Source organism: Hyla sarda, chromosome 8, assembly GCF_029499605.1.
Source record: "Hyla sarda isolate aHylSar1 chromosome 8, aHylSar1.hap1, whole genome shotgun sequence".
Lineage (NCBI taxonomy): Eukaryota > Metazoa > Chordata > Amphibia > Anura > Hylidae > Hyla > Hyla sarda.
In genome coordinates, this window is record NC_079196.1 from 45771295 (window position 1) to 45793163 (window position 21869).

At 42.2% G+C, this 21869-nt stretch overlaps 1 protein-coding gene across 2 annotated transcripts in view; it reads right to left on the bottom strand.

Annotated features, from left to right (window-relative positions):
• Positions 1–2554: 2554 nt before the first annotated feature.
• The window catches only part of GRB14 (growth factor receptor bound protein 14), a 77993-nt gene continuing 58678 nt past the window's right edge, over positions 2555–21869 (bottom strand). For both annotated transcript variants that reach the window (XM_056534073.1, XM_056534072.1), the window contains 3 exons: positions 12735–12822; positions 4122–4215; positions 2555–2990 (listed from right to left, as the gene is read on the bottom strand). In XM_056534073.1, the coding sequence (XP_056390048.1) occupies positions 2844–2990; positions 4122–4215; positions 12735–12822 (329 nt within the window). In that variant the 3' untranslated portion in view covers positions 2555–2843. The remainder of the gene's footprint in view (positions 2991–4121; positions 4216–12734; positions 12823–21869) is intronic.

A 21869-nucleotide genomic window follows, 5' to 3' on the forward strand; every position in this document is an offset into this window, starting at 1 on the left:
GTTACCCCAGTAGTAAGGAGATTACATGAAGAGGAGGTTTGTTACAGTGTGTCACCACAGTAGTAAGGAGATTACATGAGGAGGAGGTTTGTTACAGTGTGTCACCCCAGTATTAAGGTGATTACATGAGGAGGGGGTTTGTTACAGTGTGTCACCCCAGTAGTAAGGTGATTACATGAGGAGGGGGTTTGTTACAGTGTGTCACCCCAGTAGTAAGGTGATTACATGAAGAGGAGGTTTGTTACAGTGTGTCACCCCAGTAGTAAGGTGATTACATGAGGAGGGGGTTTGTTACAGTGTGTCACCCCAGTAGTAAGGAGATTACAATAGGAGTAGGTTTGTTACAGTGTGTCACCCCTGTAGTAAGGAGATTACATGAGGAGTAGGTTGTTACAGTGTGTCACCCCAGTAGTAAGGTGATTACATGAGGAGGAGGTTTGTTACAGTGTGTCACCCCAGTAGTAAGGAGATTACATGAGGAGTAGGTTGTTACAGTGTGTCACCCCAGTAGTAAGGTGATTACATGAGGAGGAGGTTTGTTACAGTGTGTCACCCCAGTAGTAAGGTGATTACATGAGGAGGGGGTTTGTTACAGTGTGTCACCCCAGTAGTAAGGAGATTACAATAGGAGTAGGTTTGTTACAGTGTGTCACCCCTGTAGTTAGGAGATTACATGAGGAGTAGGTTTGTTACAGTGTGTCACTCTTATACTTCGTAGGCAGCTGTATGCCTGTGGCCTGTAAGAATCCTGGAACCGTGCAGGATGTCAAGTTTTAGCTTGGATATTTTTTTTGTGTGCAAATACTGTGTATTAGAAATCTTGGGTGAGTTCCCACACTTTTTTTTTCCAGGACTTGACCCTTGTATGAGATAGATATGAGATAGATAGATATATAGATAGATAGATATGAGATAGATAGATAGATATGAGATAGATAGATAGATAGATAGATAGATATGAGATAGATAGATATGAGATAGATAGATAGATAGATAGATATATATGAGATAGATAGATAGATAGATAGATAGATATGAGATAGATAGATATGAGATAGATAGATAGATATGAGATAGATAGATAGATAATATTGATAGATAGATAGATAGATAGATATGAGATAGATAGATATGAGATAGATAGATAGATATGAGATAGATAGATAGATAGATAGATAGATAATATTGATAGATAGATAGATAGATAGATAGATAGAAAGATAGATATGAGATAGATAGATAGATAATATTGATAGATAGATAGAAAGATAGATAGAAAGATAGATATGAGATAGATAGATAGATAGATAGATATGAGATAGATAGATAGATAGATAGATAGATATGAGATAGATAGATAGATAGATAGATATGAGATAGATAGATAGATAGATATGAGATAGATAGATAGATAGATAGATATGAGATAGATAGATAGATAGATATGAGATAGGTAGATATGAGATAGATAGATAGATATGAGATAGATAGATAGATAATATTGATAGATAGATAGATAGATAGATAGATAGATAGATATGAGATAGATAGATATGAGATAGATAGATATGAGATAGATAGATAGATAATATTGATAGATAGATAGATAGATAGATAGAAAGATAGATATGAGATAGATAGATAGATAATATTGATAGATAGATAGAAAGATAGATAGAAAGATAGATATGAGATAGATAGATCAAAAAAATAAAAATAAATTGTGTTGAAGAGACAGCACTGGACATCACAGCTGTGCTAGTAATCATCCCGGAGAAGCGTACAGAACGTGTAGTAGATACAGCACCAAAAAGCCGGAGACTCAAATCTTGATGGAGTGAGACTTTATTCGCTCCCCAAAGAGTGAAGCCTCCGGCTTTTTATTGCTGTATCTACTACACGTTTTGTTTATTGTAGATAGATAATATAAATAGGTAGGTAGATAGTTATCCACATATACATATGCGCATTTACTCAAAGCAAAAATAACTGCGAATATAGGATGAATATTTGTCCATATATTCGTGAAATATTGTGAATTTGAATATGGCCCCTGCCGCTCATCACTACTAAGAATATAGCGATGCGGGTACAAGCAGCAGTAAACACTGGAAGGGTTTGGGGAAACACTCTGAGGTGTCTGATCTCACTGGGTGGTGGTTCCCACTGAAGATTGGCACAGACTCTACAAACTCTCACCTTTAGCCTTAATTCTTGGCCTTCTGGCTAGTATCGAAGAAATGATCATAGATCCGGCCAGATGACTGGCAGTAATTTACTACATCCTCTATTTATTTTATGTTTTTTGTCACTGCGCCACTCGTGTGTGTTGTGCGTCACTAACATTGATCAGGGTGCGGTGCCCTTTTGGTTGCCCCTTCTGTTGGCCATTAGGTTCCTCACTTCTCTGCAACCCCAGGTCCTTGCCTTGGTAGGGATGCCACCTTGTTGGCCCCAAACAGCGGGCCTCCAGCTGTTGCCACAGTAGGCATGCTGGTTGGGAACAGGTGCTCTATCCTGACAATAAACTTAGAACAAGTGTGAAATAGTCCATCATACAAAGCAGCTGACATTTTTATTACAATATTAGTCCATACATTTTTCAGCGTTGACTTTTTGACACACGTCCTCTAGTGTAATCATGAGTATACAGGAGGAACACTTGGGGCCTTATTCGGGTCTCACCCGTCATCACATTTTGGTCACAAACAAAAGCTTCTCCATATTTTGTGACATTGTTTATTTTTTTAATTGCAGATCTTTTTTGGCACTGTGTATATACACCGACCATAACATCTAAATACAGTGATTTTTTATTTATTTACAGTAGTTCATGAACAGAGTTAGAAGGTAACCCGGGTGCAGTAGTGCTTCAGGGTGCAGGGCAGGATTCCCCTGTTCAGCTGATGGAACTCGACAAGTTGTGTGAGATCTGTAAACCTGGTGTGTCCCTCATCTAAAGAATAAAACAGCTCTCCACCACCTTCAGTCTGTTAGATGGAGGGAAAAAACAACATAGTTAAACATTTTATGAAAGTGGGTGGCTTAGAGGCTACTACATTCTCTTTTACATGTCACTTTTAGGTTCTGCACAATGTTTCCCAACCAGTCCGCCTCCAGCTGTTGCAAAATTACAACTCCCAGCATGCCCGGACAGCCAACAGCATGTTGGGAGTGGTAACAGTCTATAAAAATGGACTCCAAAAATAGAGAAACTCTGCAAACTCTCAACAAAAATTAGGCTGCATTCACATCTCGTTTTGTACATACGGGTGCCGGATCCGGCGGGGGGAGGGGCAAACCGGGCGCTCCCGTACCCCAGCCGAATCAGCCCGTAAGTCCATTTACTTTAATGAGCCGACCGTAGTCAAACGGTGACTCCGGTCAGCTCAGTTTTGACCCGTATGCGGTTTTGGACCGGACCTAAAACCGTAGTATACTACGGTTTGAGGTCCGGTCAGGAAACCGCATACGGGTCAAAACTGAGCCTACCGGAGTCACCGTTTGACTCCGGTCGGCTACTGACGGCTCGTTAAAGTATATGGACTTACGGGCTGATCCGGCTGGGGTACAGGAGCGCCCGGTTTGCCCCTCCCCCCGCCGAATCTGGCACCCGTATGTACAAAACGAGATGTGAATGCAGCCTTACCTATAACTCACATGCTGACCTATGTGCCTCCATGGTAACAGACTACAAATGAACATTGTGTAGTCTGATCCTCCAGCTGTAGCAAATCTACAACTCCCCATAGCAAATATATGCTGCTCTGGACAGTTCCTAAAATGGACAGAGATGTCAGCAGAGAGCACTGTGTTCCAAAAAGATAAGAATTTCCTCTGTAGATTTCATCTGGAGGTCCGCAGGTTGAAGACCACTATTGGGTTCAAAATCTTTAATTTTTTTGATTTTGCACCTATAAATTGGGTGCGTCCTATAGGACGAAAAATACGGTATTACTTGTTCTATTGTTAAAATTCAATAAACTTTAATTTTGAAAAACAAAAAGGGTAGCAAGCATGAACATTTCTGTTACCATGGTTTACTGTATTTATGCCTTACAATAAGGGAAATTACATTTTCTAATCCATGGATAGAACAGGAGGTGGCAAACATGACTTACTGGTAGAATCTGGAAATGCTTTATCTTCTGCCCATAGCACAAAGAAAGGACAAATGATTTTGGAGTACTTTGGCTGTCCCTGACCAAAAATACTCTAAAAAAAAAGAAGTTTTATAAGGTTAATACATAGTAAAGTAAAACATACTTTAAATAACTTAAATCGGTCTGACCTTATAATCCCTTCACACTATTGCATTTATGAATGAAATTCTACTTTAACTAAACAGAACCTGTCATTAAGTGCTTCCAGATAACAGCAGAGAAATCAGGTATGTTCATCACAACGTAAATGGGCATCAGATTCCAAAACTTTTTATACTGTAGGTTGTAAAACATTAACCTTTCTAATATGCGTCACAACATTTTTTTTTTCCTTTTTATATAAATCATTTTCCTTTTTATGCAGTCATGGCTGTAAATGTTGGTACCCCTGAAATTTTTCAAGAAAATGAAGTATTTCTCACATAAAAGGATTGCAGTAACACATGTTTTGCTATACACGTGTTTATTCCCTTTGTGTGTATTGGAACTAAACCAAAAAAGGGAGGAAAAAAAAGCAAATTGGACATAATGTCACCAAACTCCCAAAATGGTCTGGACAAAATTATTGGCACCCTTTCAAAATTGGGGAAAAAACATTCTTTCAAGCATGTGATGCTTCTTTAAACTCACCCGGGGCAAGTAACAGGTGTGGGCAATATAAAAATCACACCTGAAAGCAGATAAAAAGGAGAGAAGTTCACTTAATCTTTGCATTGTGTGTCTGTGTGTGCCACACTAAGCATGGACAGCAGAAAGAGGAAAAGAGAACTGTCTGACGACTTGAGAACCAAAATTGTTGAAAAATATCAACAATTTCAAGGTTACAAGTCCATCTCCAGAGATCTAGATTTGCCTTTGTCCACAGTGCGCAACATCAAGAAGTTTGCAACCCATGACACTGTAGCTAATCTCCCTGGGTGTGGACGGAAGAGAAAAATTTATGAAAAGTGTCAATGCAGGATAGTCAGGATGGTGGATAAGCAGCCCCAAACAAGTTCCAAAGATATTTAAGCTGTCCTGCAGGCTCAGGGAGCATCAGTGTCAGCGCGAACTACCCATCAACATTTAAATGAAATGAAACGCTATGGCAGGAGACCAAGGAGGACAACACTGCTGACACAGAGACATAAAAAAGCAAGACTACATTTTACCAAAATGAACTTGAGTAAGACAAAATCTTTCAAAGCGAACATGAGTAAGACCAAGATAGAGCTTTTTGGTTAAGCATATCATTCTACTGTTTTCCCAAAAATGGAATGAGGCCTACAAAGACAAGAACACAGTACCTACAGTGAAATATGGTGGAGGCTCAATGATGTTTTGGGGTTGTTTTGCTGCCTCTGGCACTGGGTGCCTTGAATGTGTGTAAGGCATCATTAAATCTGAGGATTACCAATGGATTGTGGGTCGCTCTGTACAGCCCAGTGTCAGAAAAGTGGCCAGCAATGAGTCCAGATCTAAATCCCATTAAACACCTGTGAAGAGATCTAAAAATAGCTGTTAGGAAAAGGTGCCTTCCAATAAGAGAGACCTGGAGCAGTTTGCAAAGGAAGAATGGTCCAACATTCCGGCTGAGAGGTGTAAGAAGCTTATTGATGGTTAATGGAAGCAACTGATTTCAATGTCTGTCCGGCAATACTGGGAGTTGTTGTTTTGCAACAGTGCCGTACCAGAAGTTTTTTCATTCTTATTGGGGGGGGGGGGGGGCGGTAGGAGAGGGGATGTGGATATGTATAGTTTTACCCTTTATTTTGTTTAGTGTAGTGCTTTCAGGGTAAATTCACACAGACGGGGGTACACGCCCCTTCCTGAGCAGTGGATGTCGGAATGAGTGAGCAGCAGAAAAGAGGGATCTGTGAGCCAAATACAGAAGCTAGACACATTAAAATACATGTAAAACATCTGCATGACCTAGTGAGTAACATATAGAAGATTTTTTTCTTTTTCTGTGATATGACAAGTACGCTTTAATATTTTTCCACATTCAAGCGCCAGATGTACCAGAGTAAGCCTGGGCATATAGGCAGTCCTGGGAGGTGGGGAACAACATATACATACATGCAACAGTTTGTGTTATTATGTAAATTTTGTGTATTTGTATGTAATTAGGTGATTCACACTGCTGTGGGACTGATAGGAGGACACCTTGAGGAGGACAAGGGGACTACAGTTGTAATATGTGCCCCATAATATTCCACTTTGTTATAAGGGCAGACAAACCTTTCAGATCCATACATGACTTATGGTGTGGCCTACGGAATGGGTAAAATGTAAGGTACCTGACAATCTGTTTATGCTACCAGCCCAGTGAATGTAGTGAGTGTGCAGCAATGCACACAGTACTGTATGCATTGCCACCATTGCCTGCCTCTTGTATTCATTGCTGCCTCACCTTACTACTGCCTGACATCTTTTAAACACAGCACCCCAACACACTATTTTAACTAAATGTTGCATTGTATTGATAATGTTGGCATGCACTACATCTGTACTTCATGTGATCCTGAGATTTAAGCCCACGCCATAGTTAATGCTCATTACAGCCATCAAGTTGGAAAAGGTAAGGTGTAAAGCTTTTACGGATAGATGGGGACCCAAAAGTGGTTTGTAACCACTTTTGTCTACTCTTTTGCAGTCTACATGGTGCTAGCTAGTCAATAGAGGCAATGTCAATGTCACTGTCTGTTTTGGACCTTGAGATCACATGATCGGGTACTGTACAGCATGGCAGAACTTCTGGGTCTTAACAATCCCAGATCAGTTTTTCCAGTGACAACATGACAAGGGGCCGTTTTCTCCACCCAAAGGAGCCCAAGTCAGGCTCAGTTCACACGGCAGAATATCTGCAGAATGTCTTCACAGGCGGACATTTCATTAATAGCCACCAGTGCTAGGACCACTCAGAAATGCTCTAGCTCCATAGATGGCAATGCACTTTCGAGCGAATTCCGCCAGAAGAATTGACATGCCAAATCTATCGGCAGTGGCCGGAAACAGGATTTCTGGTGCAGAAAATTGTGTGCGCAGTCCAGCAGAATCACTTTTATTTTTTATTTTTAATTGAATTTTAACAATATTACAATATACATTGCATTACACACAGGGAAAACAGGAAAAAGGAAAGAAAGAAAAAGGAAAAGTAAAGAGATAAAAAGTAGAGCAAAAATAAAATTTACATTACATAATTAATTTATATTCAAATTTTTTAAGTTTAAATGGGGGTTGCAGGAATCATATTAATTATGGCAATTTAAATTCAAGCCATTTGGCCCATTTCGAAGAGAATTGAGGAAGACGATGGTGCGCAGAAGCAATTGAGCGCTTCATCAAACAATTTAAATGTGTACTATTGATTAAAGGGGTATTCCGGGCAAAAATGTTTTATCCCCTATCCAAAGGATAGGGGACAAGGTGTTTGATCACGGGGGGCCTGCTGCTGAGACCCCCCGAGATCTCCCTGCAGCACCTGCATTCTATACAGGTGCTGAATCTCCAGTATCGGAAACCTCCAGGTTTCCGGGACTGGGGACGTGACGTCACACCATGCCCCCTCCATTCATGCCTATGGGAGGGGGCGTGACGGCCGTCACGCCCCCTCCCATAGACATGAATGGAGGGGGCGTGGCGTGATGTCCCCAGTCCCGGAAACCCGGAGGTTTCCGAAACTAGAGACACAGTCTCTGCATAGAATATGGGTGCTGCAGGGAAATTGCGGGGGGTCTCAGCAGCAGGCCCCCTGCGATCAGACATCTTATCCCCTATCCTTTGGATAGGGGATAAAACATTTTTGCCTGGAATACCCCTTTAACTGTTGTATAACTGGGATTTCTGAACTTTTCCATCTGCTGTATTACATTTAACAACTGTTAAAAGGTGAACCCTTATAGTCATGTCAGGGGTTGACATATCCTCCATACTCACATGTAATAGGGCTACTTCTGATCCCCATGGATTGAGTGCGTCAAGATGTTACTTAAAGGGGTACTCCGCCCCTAGACATCTTATCCCCTATCCTTTGGATAGGGGATAAGATGTCTAGGGGCGGAGTACCCCTTTAATAAAGTATACACTTGGTTCCATAGGGGTCTAATCCCCTCACATTCCCACCATATGTGAAGAAGAGTACCCACATTCTCATTACACCGCCAACATATATCTGAGTGCCCTGGGAATTGTATAGATAGTTTATATGGGGTCAGATACCACCGGTATAGTCATTTTCTATATACCTCAAAATGTGATGTACAATGAGACACCCTTGTGGTCAAAGTATGCATATGCAGCAGAACAACATTCAAAGCAATGGAATATATATATAGAGAGAGAGAGAGAGAGAGAGAGAGAGAGAGAGAGAGAGAGAGAGAGAGAGAGAGAGAGAGAGAGAGAGATATTCCATATACATATATTTATGTTGTATAGTGGTGGTATAGTTTTGCACATTGGCTTTGTTGCGCAAAAGATTGGAAACTTTTCAATTGAGGTAAGGTTTTAGAAAGTGGCTTGACTGAACACTTTTGCCCCTTTACTTTGCAGTGGTTGCTGATTTCTGAATTTATTTTTTAAATTGTCCCAAATTTTCATGCAAACGCCTCCCAAAAGTCACAAATTCTACACCAACACAGATGTGGCTTGCCTTTTTTGGTACATAGAAATGTCGCAATGTTATGCGCAATGGGCAAACCATAGAAAATGGTGTACTAAAGTAAAATTTCAGAAAATGTGTACCTGCTCAAAATGATTTAATGCCGATGGGATAATTTAATAAATTTGGCGCACATACACATTACCACCACTAAAAAAGGCGGACAAACCTCTCTCAACTATGTCAGTGTTTCCCAACCAGGGAGCCTTCAGCTGTTGCAAAACTACAACAGCTGGAGGCACCCTGGTAGGAAAGACTGAATTACACCAATGAGGATACATATTCAGATCACAGAATGATGGTTTCCATATTTTATTTTTTTTTTTGTCTTTCTACACTCAAAAAAATTATAAAAATAAATAAATAAATTATTATTATTTTAGGAAACAGAAATCAAAGTTTTTATATACTGTATTTTTTCCTATGTGGTGTATGAAAGCTAGAATTTGCATGCCATGCCTCTAAGGACATTTTTTTAAAATTGTTACTTGGCATACAGGACCGGCTTTCAATCGCGCTACACGGCATTTTTCGAAAGTTTTAAAAGAATCGGATGGGGGTTTATAAATAGAACTTCTTTCACTTAGAAGTGGAAGGAGATAATACTGAAAAGTATGATTATGCTTTCAGGGAAACTTCAATGACTGAAGTATTGATTCATCTCTATAGGTCCGAGCTGTCAAGTTTGTGTAGTACACCAGCTGGCTTCCACTGCATAAGAGCTGAACTTCAAAACGCCTCTCTGGCCCAGAAATGAAAACATTAACTCAGACGCTTTCCGGACACATTTTTTACAGTATATTATCCAGCAGCAAGGCATTGACAAAAGAAATTATTATTTCTGGAAAAGTGGTGGAAAAAAATATACTTTTATGTATGTGTATATCATAAAACTTCTTAAAACAATGGGGTAAGAATGTTAAAATTGTTCAAATTAAAAATAGCGACATTTGCGTCCCAGATAGTTAAAGGAGTACTCCTGGGGAAAACTATTTTATTTTAATTTTTTTTAAATCAACTGGTGCCAGAAAGTTAAAAAGATTTGTAAATTACTTCTATTTAAAAATCTTAATCCTTCCAGTACTTATCAGCTGTTCTATGCTCCACAGGAAGTTATTTTCTTTTTGAATTTATTTTCTGTCTGACCACGGTGCTCTCTGCTGACACCTCTGTCCATGTCAGGAACTGTCCAGAACAGGAGCAAATCCCCATAGGAAACCTCTTCTGCTCTGGACAGTTCCTGACATGCATATACACAAAAATCCCCCATGGGGTACCCGGGGTATTTAATTCATAAATTCCAATTCCCTTCAGGGTGAACAACCCCTCCGGGACTAAGACCCCCAACTAGGGTCACCCTTTTAAAACTTCACTTTTATTTATTATTTGTTAAGAACAAAATGAGGTGCAAAAAAATAATACAAACGAAGGTGTTTAAAAACACAATATATGGGAATTGGATTGGTCCATTACTGGTTCCACTAATTCTGATTCACTAGGGCTTATATGTTAGGGACTCTTTATCATTGATCTGGATCCTAAGATTCCAATCTTCATAGTCCACCTAACATGCACCTCCTCTATCTAATTTACCAATTCCTATTATTGCTGTTTAAAAAGTGTTCCCTAGCATCCCCCCGACGTTTCGCTGGAAAGACCCAGCTTTATCAAGGTATAGGACACTAATCATTAGTGTCCTATACCTTGATAAAGCTGGGTCTTTCCAGCGAAACGTCGGGGGGATGCTAGGGAACACTTTTTAAACAGCAATAATAGGAATTGGTAAATTAGATAGAGGAGGTGCATGTTAGGTGGACTATGAAGATTGGAATCTTAGGATCCAGATCAATGATAAAGAGTCCCTAACATATAAGCCCTAGTGAATCAGAATTAGTGGAACCAGTAATGGACCAATCCAATTCCTATATATTGTGTTTTTAAACACCTTCGTTTGTATTATTTTTTTGCACCTCATTTTGTTCTTAACAAATAATAAATAAAAGTGAAGTTTTAAAAGGGTGACCCTAGTTGGGGGTCTTAGTCCCGGAGGGGTTGTTAACCCTGAAGGGAATTGGAATTTATTAGTTCCTGACATGGACAGAGGTGTCAGCAGAGAGCACTGTGGTCAGACAGAAAATGAATTCAAAAAGAAAAGAACTCCCTCTGGAGTATACAGAAGCTGATAAGAACTGGAAGGATTAAGATTTGTAAATACAGGGTGGGCCATTAATATGGATACACCTTAATAAAATGGGAATGGTTGGTGATATTAACTTCCTGTTTGTGGCACATTAGTATATGTGAGAGGGGGAACTTTTCAAGATGGGTGGTGACCATGGCGGCCATTTTGAAGTCGGCCATTTTGAATCCAACTTTTGTTTTTTCAATAGGAAGAGGGTCATGTGACACATCAAACTTATTGGGAATTTCACAAGAAAAACAATGATGTGCTTGGTTTTAAAGTAACTTTATTCTTTCATGAGTTATCTACAAGTTTCTGACCACTTATAAAATGTGTTCAATGTGCTGCCCATAGTGTTGGATTGTCAATGCAACCCTCTTCTCCCACTCTTCACACACTGATAGCAACACCGCAGGAGAAATGCACTACACCGGCGTGGTGACACAGGAGTCGGGTATAGATTTGTATTTGCTTTTTATTTAAAATCATAAAAAGTGGCAAAACATGGTAGGGCTACACGTTTCTGAGGGTCTCCCTCCTTCCTCAGGTCCGAGTTACACTGTGTGGATACAGTACTTTATATATAGATATTTCCATGAATACATTAACCCATTAAACATTTGAAATTTTCCAGGTCTGAATGCCATTGTAGGCTGAGTATGACGTCAGCCTCCAGGGTCTATTGGTGGGGTATAGGAATGAATGAGCTAGATCTATAACATTGTGATTTTTTGCCCATTGAAATCTTTGTGGTCTATGGAGATTTTGCAGCAAATGGGGTAGAATGCTAAACAACAGGGTCCTGGTAGTGAAGTTGATGGGAGACCCAGGTGTTGGTTCAATTCCGGGGTTGATATACAGTGTTCGGATTATACTTTAATTAGGATAGACATCATTTTTTGAATTGTGAGAACTAGGTCAATTGGATACAACACATTACCTCCTGTTTCAAATAACCTAATTGCCCATTTATGGTATCCAATTGACCTAGTTCCCACAGTTCAAAGACTTTATTAACTATCAATTGACCCATATATGTCTATCCTAATTAAAGTATAATCCCAACACTGTATATCAACCCAGGAATTGAACCTACAGCAGGGTCTCCCATCCACATTACTACCAAGACCCTGCTGTTTAGCTTTCTTCCCTGTTTGCTGCAAGATCTCCATAAAACACAATGGGCCCATTGATTTCACTGTATAGATGTAGCCCATTCATTCCTATACACCACCAATAGACCCTGGAGGCTGACGTCATACTCAGCCTCCAATGGCATTCAGACCCGGCAAACTTCAAATGTTTAATGGGTTAATGTATTCATGGAAATATGTATATATAATGTACTGTATCCACACACTGTAACTCGGACCTGAGGAAGGAGGGAGACACATAAAGATAGATGTATTAAATGAGTAAATATATTTTTTTCTTTTTTTTGGAATCACCATCGTTACGGAAAAGTGTTGAAAAGATAGGGGATAAGCTGTCTAGGGGCAGAGTACCCCTTTAAAGCTCCAATCACCATTAATAGTGTCTCCTCAAGGAGAAATATCTCCCCTTTTGAGCTACATGGAAAAATGTATAGGCCTTTACGATACCTATGTGGGCCTCCAACTTATACACCATTTTGTTTTTTCCTATTTTTACATGAGGCATAATTGTGACATGCTCCATTGGATTCTGTATGAAGCCTTGCCAGGTGCATAAAGCTTTAGTCTCAACATCCATGTATGAAGTAACATACCCATTCACAAGTCCTTGCTGATGTATCAGTTTCTGGGCTTCGTCTCTTGATATATTATGGTGGAACCAAGGTTGTGACATATGGACTGCTGTATATGATAATAAATATATTATAAAGTGATAAAGCAGGTAAGCAGTCAAATTAGCATACGGTATTCAACAATCTGTATTAGTTATCTTAATCTAATTTAGGGGGTTATCCCAAGATAAACACTATTGTTATCGCTGACAGTACCATATAGACTGAATGGAGCAGCAGAGGATTCCGACAGAACAAACACCTGTCTTGTGGATAGGTGATAAGTGTCTATATTGGGACAACTCTTTCAAAGATTAAAAACCATGACAACTTTCTTCTGAAAATAATGCAACACATGTGTTAAACAATTATCCGTGGTGAGATAATTAGCATAGAATGATATACATCTCATAGTGGGAGGTCATTTAAAGGGGTACTCCAGTGGAAAACATTTTATTTTTTTAATCAACTGGTGCCAGAAAGTTAAAAAGATTTGTAAATTACTTCTATATAAAAATCTTAATCCTTCCAGTACTTATCAGCTGCTGTATGTTCCACAGGAAGTTCTTTTCTTTTTGAATTTCCTTTCTGTCTGACCACAGTGCTCTATGCTGACTCCTCTGTCCGTATCAGGAACTGCCCAGAGCAGGAGAGGTTTGCTATGGGGATTTGCTCCTGCTCTGGACAGTTCCTGAAATGGACAGAGGTGTCAGCAGAGAGCACTGCGGACAGACAGAAAAGAAATTCAAAAAGAAAAAACTTTTGGTTCTATTTTTGGCCACCAAAAAAAGTACTGAATCTTGGTTGTGTTTTTTTGTTTACAATGGAGCCAGTTGATATATAAAAAAAAGTTTTGGCCTGGAATACCCCTTTAAAGGGGTTATCCAGGGAAAACTTTTATATATATATATATATATATATATATATATATATATCAACTGGCTCCAGAAAGTTAAACAGATTTGTAAAATACTTCTATTAAAAAATCTTAATCCTTTCAGTACTCATGAGCTGCTTGTTACGCTGAGAGCTCCGGGTCCCTGCTCCTCCCCGAAGCGCTCGCGGCGTTTCTCTCCCTGCAGCGCCCCGGTCAGACCCGCTGACCGGGAGCGCTGCACTGACATTGCTGGCGGGGATGCGATTCGCATAGCGGGACGCGCCCGCTCGCGAATCGCATCCCAAGTCACTTACCTGTCCCGGTCCCCGGCTGTCATGCTCTGGCGCGCGCGGCTCCGCTCTCTAGGGCGCGCGCGCGCCAGCTCTCTGAGATTTAAAGGGCCAGTGCACCAATGATGGTGCCTGGCCCAATCTTCCTGATTAGTTTCCACCTGTGCACTCCCTACTTATACCTCACTTCCCCTGCACTCCCTTGCCGGATCTTGTTGCCTTGTGCCTTGAGAAAGCTACTCTGTGTTACCTCTACTGTGTTCTTGACCATCTGCTATCACCATTGACTACGAACCTAGCCGCCTGCCCCGACCTTCTGCTACGTCTGACCTTGCTCTTGTCTACTCCCTTGTACCGCGCAATTCTCAGCAGTCAGAGAGGTTGAACCGTTGCCAGTGGATACGACCTGGTTGCTACCGCCGCTGCAAGACCATCCCGCTTTGCGGCGGGCTCTGGTGAATACCAGTAGCAACTTAGAACCGGTCCACCGGCACGGTCCACGCCAATCCCTCTCTGGCACAGAGGATCCACCTCCAGCCTGCCGAATCGTGACAGTAGATCCGGCCATGGATCCCGCTGAGGTTCCCCTGCCAGTTGTCTCTGACCTCACTACGCTGGTCGCCCAGCAATCCCGACAGATCGCCCAAAAAGATCACCAGCTGTCGTACTTGACCACCATGACACAGCAACTTCAGTCACAGCTACAGCAGCTTCAGTCACAGCTACAGCAATTTCAGTCACAGCTACAGCAGCAACAACCATCTCCTCCGCCGGCTCCTGCACCTCTTCCGCAGCGAGTGACCGCTCCTAACCTCCGCTTGTCCCTGCCGGACAAATTTGATGGGGACTCTAGACTCTGCCGAGGTTTCCTGTCACAATGTTCCCTACATTTGGAGATGTTGTCGGACCAATTTCCTACTGAACGGTCGAAGGTGGCTTTCGTGGTTAGTCTCCTGTCTGGGAAGGCTTTGGCTTGGGCCACACCGCTCTGGGACTGCGATGACCCTGTCACCACCACTGTACACTCCTTCTTCTCTGAGGTTCGCAGTGTCTTCGAGGAACCAGCCCGAGCTTCTTCTGCCGAGACTGCCCTGCTGAACCTGGTCCAGGGTAATTCTTCTGTAGGCGAGTACGCCATCCGATTTCGTACTCTCGCTTCCGAATTATCTTGGAACAACGAGGCTCTCTGCGCGACCTTTAAAAAAGGCCTATCCAGTAACATCAAAGATGTGCTGGCCGCACGAGAGATTACTGCCAATCTGCATGAACTTATCCATTTGGCCACCCGCATTGACATGCGTTTTTCTGAAAGACACCAGGAACTCCGCCAGGAAAAAGACCTTAATCCCTGGGCACCTCTGTCACGGTATCCCTTGCAATCTACCCCTGTGCCTCCCGCCGAGGAGCCTATGCAAGTAGATCGGTCTCGCCTGACTATTGAAGAGAGGTCTCGACGTAGGGATAAAAATCTATGTCTGTACTGCGCTAGTACCGAAAATTTCTTGGTGGATTGCCCGATTCGTCCTCCACGTCTGGAAAATGCACGCACGCAACCTGCTCATGTGGGTCTGGTGTCTCTGGGTACGGAGTCTGCTTCTCCATGTCTCACTGTGCCCGTACGGATTTCTCCTTCTGCCAACTCCTCCTTCTCTGCAGTGGCCGTCTTGGACTCTGGTTCTTCTGGAAATTTTATTCTGGCCTCTTTGCTTGATAGGTACTGCATCCCGGTAACCCGTCTCATCAAGCCGCTCTACATTGCTTCAGTCAACGGAGTCAAGTTGAACTGCACTGTGCGTTATCGCACAGTGCCTCTGCTTATGAACATTGGACCACATCTCGAAAAGATTGAATTTTTGGTTTTGCCCGGCTGCACATCTGAAGTCCTTCTCGGTCTGCCATGGCTCCAGCACCATTCTCCCACCCTTGACTGGACCACCGGGGAGATCGAGAATTGGGGTCCTGCTTGCCGCAAGAAATGCCTCACGTCTGCTCCCAGCCCCGTCTGTCGGGCCTCAGTGTCCCCCCCTGTGCCTGGTCTCCCCAAGGCCTATCAGGACTGTGCCAAGCCTCACCCTGTGCCCCCCCTCCCCATTCCCACTCCTTCTGACCGGTCTGCCCAGGACTTCACTGTCCCCCAGAAGGAGACTCTACAATCGCTCCCAATGTCCTCGTCCCAGGTGGAGCGACATCCCGACAAAAAGAGGGGGAGACCTAAGGGGGGGGGGGTACTGTTACGCTGAGCGCTCTGGGTCCCTGCTCCTCCCCGAAGCGCTCGCGGCGTTTCTCTCCCTGCAGCGCCCCGGTCAGACCCGCTGACCGGGAGCGCTGCACTGACATTGCTGGCGGGGATGCGATTCGCATATCGGGACGCGCCCGCTCGCGAATCGCATCCCAAGTCACTTACCTGTCCCGGTCCCCGGCTGTCATGCTCTGGCGCGCGCGGCTCCGCTCTCTAGGGCGCGCGCGCGCCAGCTCTCTGAGATTTAAAGGGCCAGTGCACCAATGATGGTGCCTGGCCCAATCTTCCTGATTAGTTTCCACCTGTGCACTCCCTACTTATACCTCACTTCCCCTGCACTCCCTTGCCGGATCTTGTTGCCTTGTGCCTTGAGAAAGCTACTCTGTGTTACCTCTACTGTGTTCTTGACCATCTGCTATCACCATTGACTACGAACCTAGCCGCCTGCCCCGACCTTCTGCTACGTCTGACCTTGCTCTTGTCTACTCCCTTGTACCGCGCAATTCTCAGCAGTCAGAGAGGTTGAACCGTTGCCAGTGGATACGACCTGGTTGCTACCGCCGCTGCAAGACCATCCCGCTTTGCGGCAGGCTCTGGTGAATACCAGTAGCAACTTAGAACCGGTCCACCGGCACGGTCCACGCCAATCCCTCTCTGGCACAGAGGATCCACCTCCAGCCTGCCGAATCGTGACACTGCTGAAGTTGAGTTGTTCTTTTCTGTCTAAGTGCTCTCTGATGACACCTGTCTCAGGAACTGTCCAGAGTAGAAGCAAATCCCCATAGAAAACCTATTCTGCTCTGTGCAGTTCCCGAGACAGACAGAGATGTCAGCAGAGAGCAGTGTTGCCAGACAGAAAAGAACAACTCAACTTCAGCAGCTGATAATTATTGAAAGGATTAATATTTTTTAATAGAAGTAATTTACAAATCTGTTTAACATTCTGGAGCCAGTTGATATTGATGACCCTTATGTTTCTAATGACTGATCAATATACTACTATTACTATTCCATCGCTGCTGGAAAAAAATATCTGTTCCCCTACCCTTTAACCCATATACCTCAGAATGCTATCTGCTCGCGACTCTGGACCAAGACCTTGCCATGACGGCATGCGGGAGTAAAAGACTAAATATCTGACGAACAGAGAACTTTTGCCAAGAAATTAATGGACACTAGATATGCTAATATATATGGACAATAGTTGAACAACCAATAGTTGAACAAACAACCAATATAACAGCACAGTCAATCACATTTGAAAGCCCCCACTTGGTCGATCCTTATCAATATATTAAAAAAAATTGTTTTTTGCTGGAATGCCCCTTTAACACACAAAAAGTGGAGAAGAAAATACAATGTCAAGAAAAACTAAAAATATGCAAATAGAGAGCATCACATTACATATATCACGTACAAGTGCAGGTGCAGATGGTGAATATAGATAGCGAGTCTTGAACATCAATCATTAAACACACTTCTTTCGTTCAGCCCCAAGCTACAAAGCCCCTGAGTTTTAATAATTAGAAAGGTTTCTTGTTTCAATAAAGCTGCATTCACTTCAACGCTGTCCGGCCGTGTGTGAATGAGGACCAACCCCATGAATCTAATTTGAGAGGTATCGCTGGCATGGCATTCCCGCATATGATGAATTAGACACGGGGATCCGCTGCGGTCACAGATCTCACATGCTCAGAAAACCGTACATAAAGGCGTCTAATTGTCTTCCCAATATAGAATAGACCACAGCTACATTGTATGACACATAATAAGTTGTTTGACTGACCACTGCTCCTAATTTAACTGATTTACCTGTCAGCATCTGTTCACACCACTTGCAACTACCGCAGCGGTAGTAACCACACAAATTGGAACTATTTAACCAACGTTTTTCCATCCCTTCAGTTAAATCTAACCGTCCTTTTACTGGAACATATCTCAAGCTACGAGTATTTTTTGAAAGTCACAATTGGTTTCTTTTTGCAAATATCTCAAAGGATTTCATCTTGGATCAAGAAATACCAGTTCTTATAGCGTTTCTCACTATTTTTTCCATTGGACTAAAGGTAAAAGAAAAGACAAAATGTCTATCTTTATCTTTATTGGAGGAACCTTGTCCTCTCTGTTTTTCTTTCCCCTTTCTTTTCCTCAGAAGACTTTCACGATTCAAAGAACGGGCTTTTAGATAAGATTGCTGGATTAGTTCCTCCAAATATTTCCATTCCCATAATCTATCCATTAGCTGAGTTGCCTGTAACTCAAAAGATGTGTCAGATTATAGTTGACTATACGCAACCTGACAAATTGCCCATAAGGGAGTGATCGCTTCACATGTTGGGGATGATAACTTTGGAAGCTTAATAAGAATTTAACTGTGGTCGGTTTTCGGGATCCTCTAAACTCTAAGGTCCCTGAACTAGTGTCCAGCTCAACGTCTAAAAAATTCAAAATGTTTTACCCACAAAGACACTGGTAAATTTCATACTATGGCCATTGTCATTAAGAAATTTAACAAAATGGTTAAATGTCTCTTCGGGCCCATCCCAAACTACAGTCATATCATTGATGTACCTAAGGTACATCTTGACGTGACTGACATAGGGGTTGCTACTAGTGAACACCTTTTGTCCTTCAAAATCTGCTAGATATAAATTGGCAAAAGTACGTGCCCATCGACGTGCCAGCCCTTTGGGCATACCATTTTTTTGTTAACCTGAAAGGCGTTGGATTGAAGTACTACCTTTAATAGGTCACATATGAAATTCCAAAAGCTGGGACCCACGCCAGTGGCATATTGCAACTGATTGCGGACCGCCTGTACACCTGCATCTTGAGGGATGCGGGTGTACAAGCTCTCCACATCCACCCTGGCTAGCAAAAAAAGGGGTGCCATACAAAATTCTCAAGAGCTCTCAGAAGATCACCTATGTCCTGAATATATGAAGGTACATTTTTTAAGTAAAGGTTGCAACAACCAATGTAGCTACTTAGAGGCTGGTTCGGTGACCGAGCCCCTGCCTGCCACAATGGGGGAGTCAGTCTGCCGATTTGTGTATCTTAGGGAGCTAATACCAATAAGGTGTTAACGGATGGGTGAGTATTAATTTTTCAGCAAATATTTTGGATATGTGTCCCTGTTCTACACCCTGTCTTAACACAGTTCTAAGTTTATTAGCAAAATCCCCTGTGGGGTTAGAGCTGAGAGGCTGGTAAGTACGGAAATCATTGAGTTGACGATGGGCTTCTTCCAGATAATACTCAAGGGGCAATAATGCAATATTGCCCCCCTTTGTCGGCTGGCTTTACCATAATATCGCCCAGGGAGCATAATCATTGCTATTAAAGGTAGTATTCAAGGCAACGCCATTCAGTTTAACAAAAAATGGTATGTGCAAAGGGCTGGCACGGCGATGGGCGCCCCCGTCGCACCTACTTTTGCCAATTTATATCTAGCAGATTTTGAAGAACAAAAGGTGTTCACTAGTAGCAACCCCTATGTCTTAATGACAATGGCCATAGTATGAAATTTACCAGTGTCTTTGGGGGTAAAACATATAATTTTTTAGACGTTGAGCTGGATGCTAGTTCAGGGACCTTAGAGTTTAGAGGATACCAAAAACATACCGCAGTTAACTCCTTATTAAGCTTCCAAAGTTATCATCCCCAGTATGTGAAGCAATCACTCCCTTATGGTCAATTTGTCAGGTTGCGTAGTCAACTATATAACCTGACATCTTTTGATTTGCAGGCAACCCAGCTAATGGATAGATTACGGGAACGGGAATACCCGGAGGAACTAATCCAGCAATCTTATCTAAAAGCCTATTCTTTGAATCGTGAAAGTCTTCTGAGAAAAAGAAAGGGGAAAGAAAAACAGGGAGGGCAAGGTTCCTCCAATAAAGATAAAGATAGACGTTTTGTCTTTTCTTTTACCTTTAGTCCAATGGAAAATATAGTGAGAAACGCTATATTTAAGAACTGGTATATTTTGGCCCAAGATTAAATCCTTTGGGATATTTGCAAAAAGAAACCAATTGTGACTTTAAAAAAATACTTGTAGCTTGAGAGATGTTCTAGTAAAGGGATGGTTAGGTTTTACTGAAGAGACGGAAAAACGCTGGTTAAATAGTTCCAATTTGTGTGGTTACTACCGCTGCGGTAGTTGCAAGTGGTGTGAACAGATGCTGACAGGCAAATCAGTTAAATTAGGAGCGGAGCAGTGGTCAGTCAAACAAATTATTATGCGTCGTACAATGTAGCTGTGGTCTATTCTATATTGGGAAGACAATTAGACGCCTTTATGTAGGTTTTTGAGCATGGGAGATCTGTGACCACTGGCATGGGATCCCCGCATCTAATTCATCATATGGGGAATGCCCTGCCAGCGATACCTCTCAAATGAGATTCATGGGGTTGATCCGAATTCACACACAGCCGGACGGTGGTGAAGTGAATGCAGCTTTATTGAAACAAGAAACCTTTCTAATTATTAGAACCCAGGCGCTTGGTCGCTTGAGACTGAACGAAAGAAGTGACATAAGTGCGTTTAATGATTGACAAGTTAAAGACTCGCTATCTATATTCACCATCTGTACCTGCACTGTACGTGATATACATGATATATGTAATGTGATGCTCTCTATTTGTATATTTTTAGTTTTTCTGGACGTTGTATTTTCTTCTCCACTTTTTGTGTGTTACCTTATACTTTTGGTTAAGTTGCAACTGGAGCTTCCACGAGTTGCACCCTTCAGGGTTAATTAACCCCCACCTCTATGTGACCTACAGCTTTAAGAGGTGTGTCCTGCAGTGAACTTACATGAACCAGTAGAAGTGGCAGCTTGCCGTGAAACAGACGTTGTTCCTATCTGCTCCCTCCCTGTACCTATGTAACCAGCCGACTCATATGAGTGAATAAATCTGCATTTTTGTATCTACATTGTGAAGTACCATCTTTTCCTTTTCCTTGGTACCATTTGGACATCATTGCTTGTTCCTAAGATTGAGCCCCACTCCTAGTGTATTACAGTATTTTCGAGAGCACGCACCTGTAGCTCCTATCCACATTACCCCTGCTTGAGTCAGTTGTGCCGACCATGGCCGGACAAAGTACCTGAGTGTGCAAAACGGAGCTTGTCGCCTCTGTAACCCGCCCCCCCCCCCCACCCCCCCCCCCCCCCGCCGTTTATGTGAGTATTATGCCGATGCAATAAAGGCTTAAAGAAGGAACATACTGGTGAGTGGACGGCTATCATTTCTTTCTCTACACTTGTAGTGCCAACCTCTATTCTTACTTTGTTTCCTGTCCACATTTTTCTTATTGTTGGTTACATTTTTAGCGCCCTGCCTGCCCACATAAATTGATACCTGTTTAAAAATTAATTAAAATTTCATTATAATAAAGATACATTTTGTTACATACAATTTTTTCCATCACTACTGTATCTGTACTACTGTATTGTAAATATTTTTTTAATGGTACACTACAACATTTTACTAAAAAAGATATCTCCATCACTTTTTTGGATTGCTAAAGTTCATATTTTCTCCGTTATTGCCTCCAAAAGGGACCATTCTAATAACGGATGCAAACTGATGCAAAGGGATGCCATTTACTGGCATCCATTCGCATCAGTTTTCATCCGTTAGTATCAGCCCTAGCAGAATCCCACAGCCGGGACTATTACTACTCCCATCATGGAACAGACTTT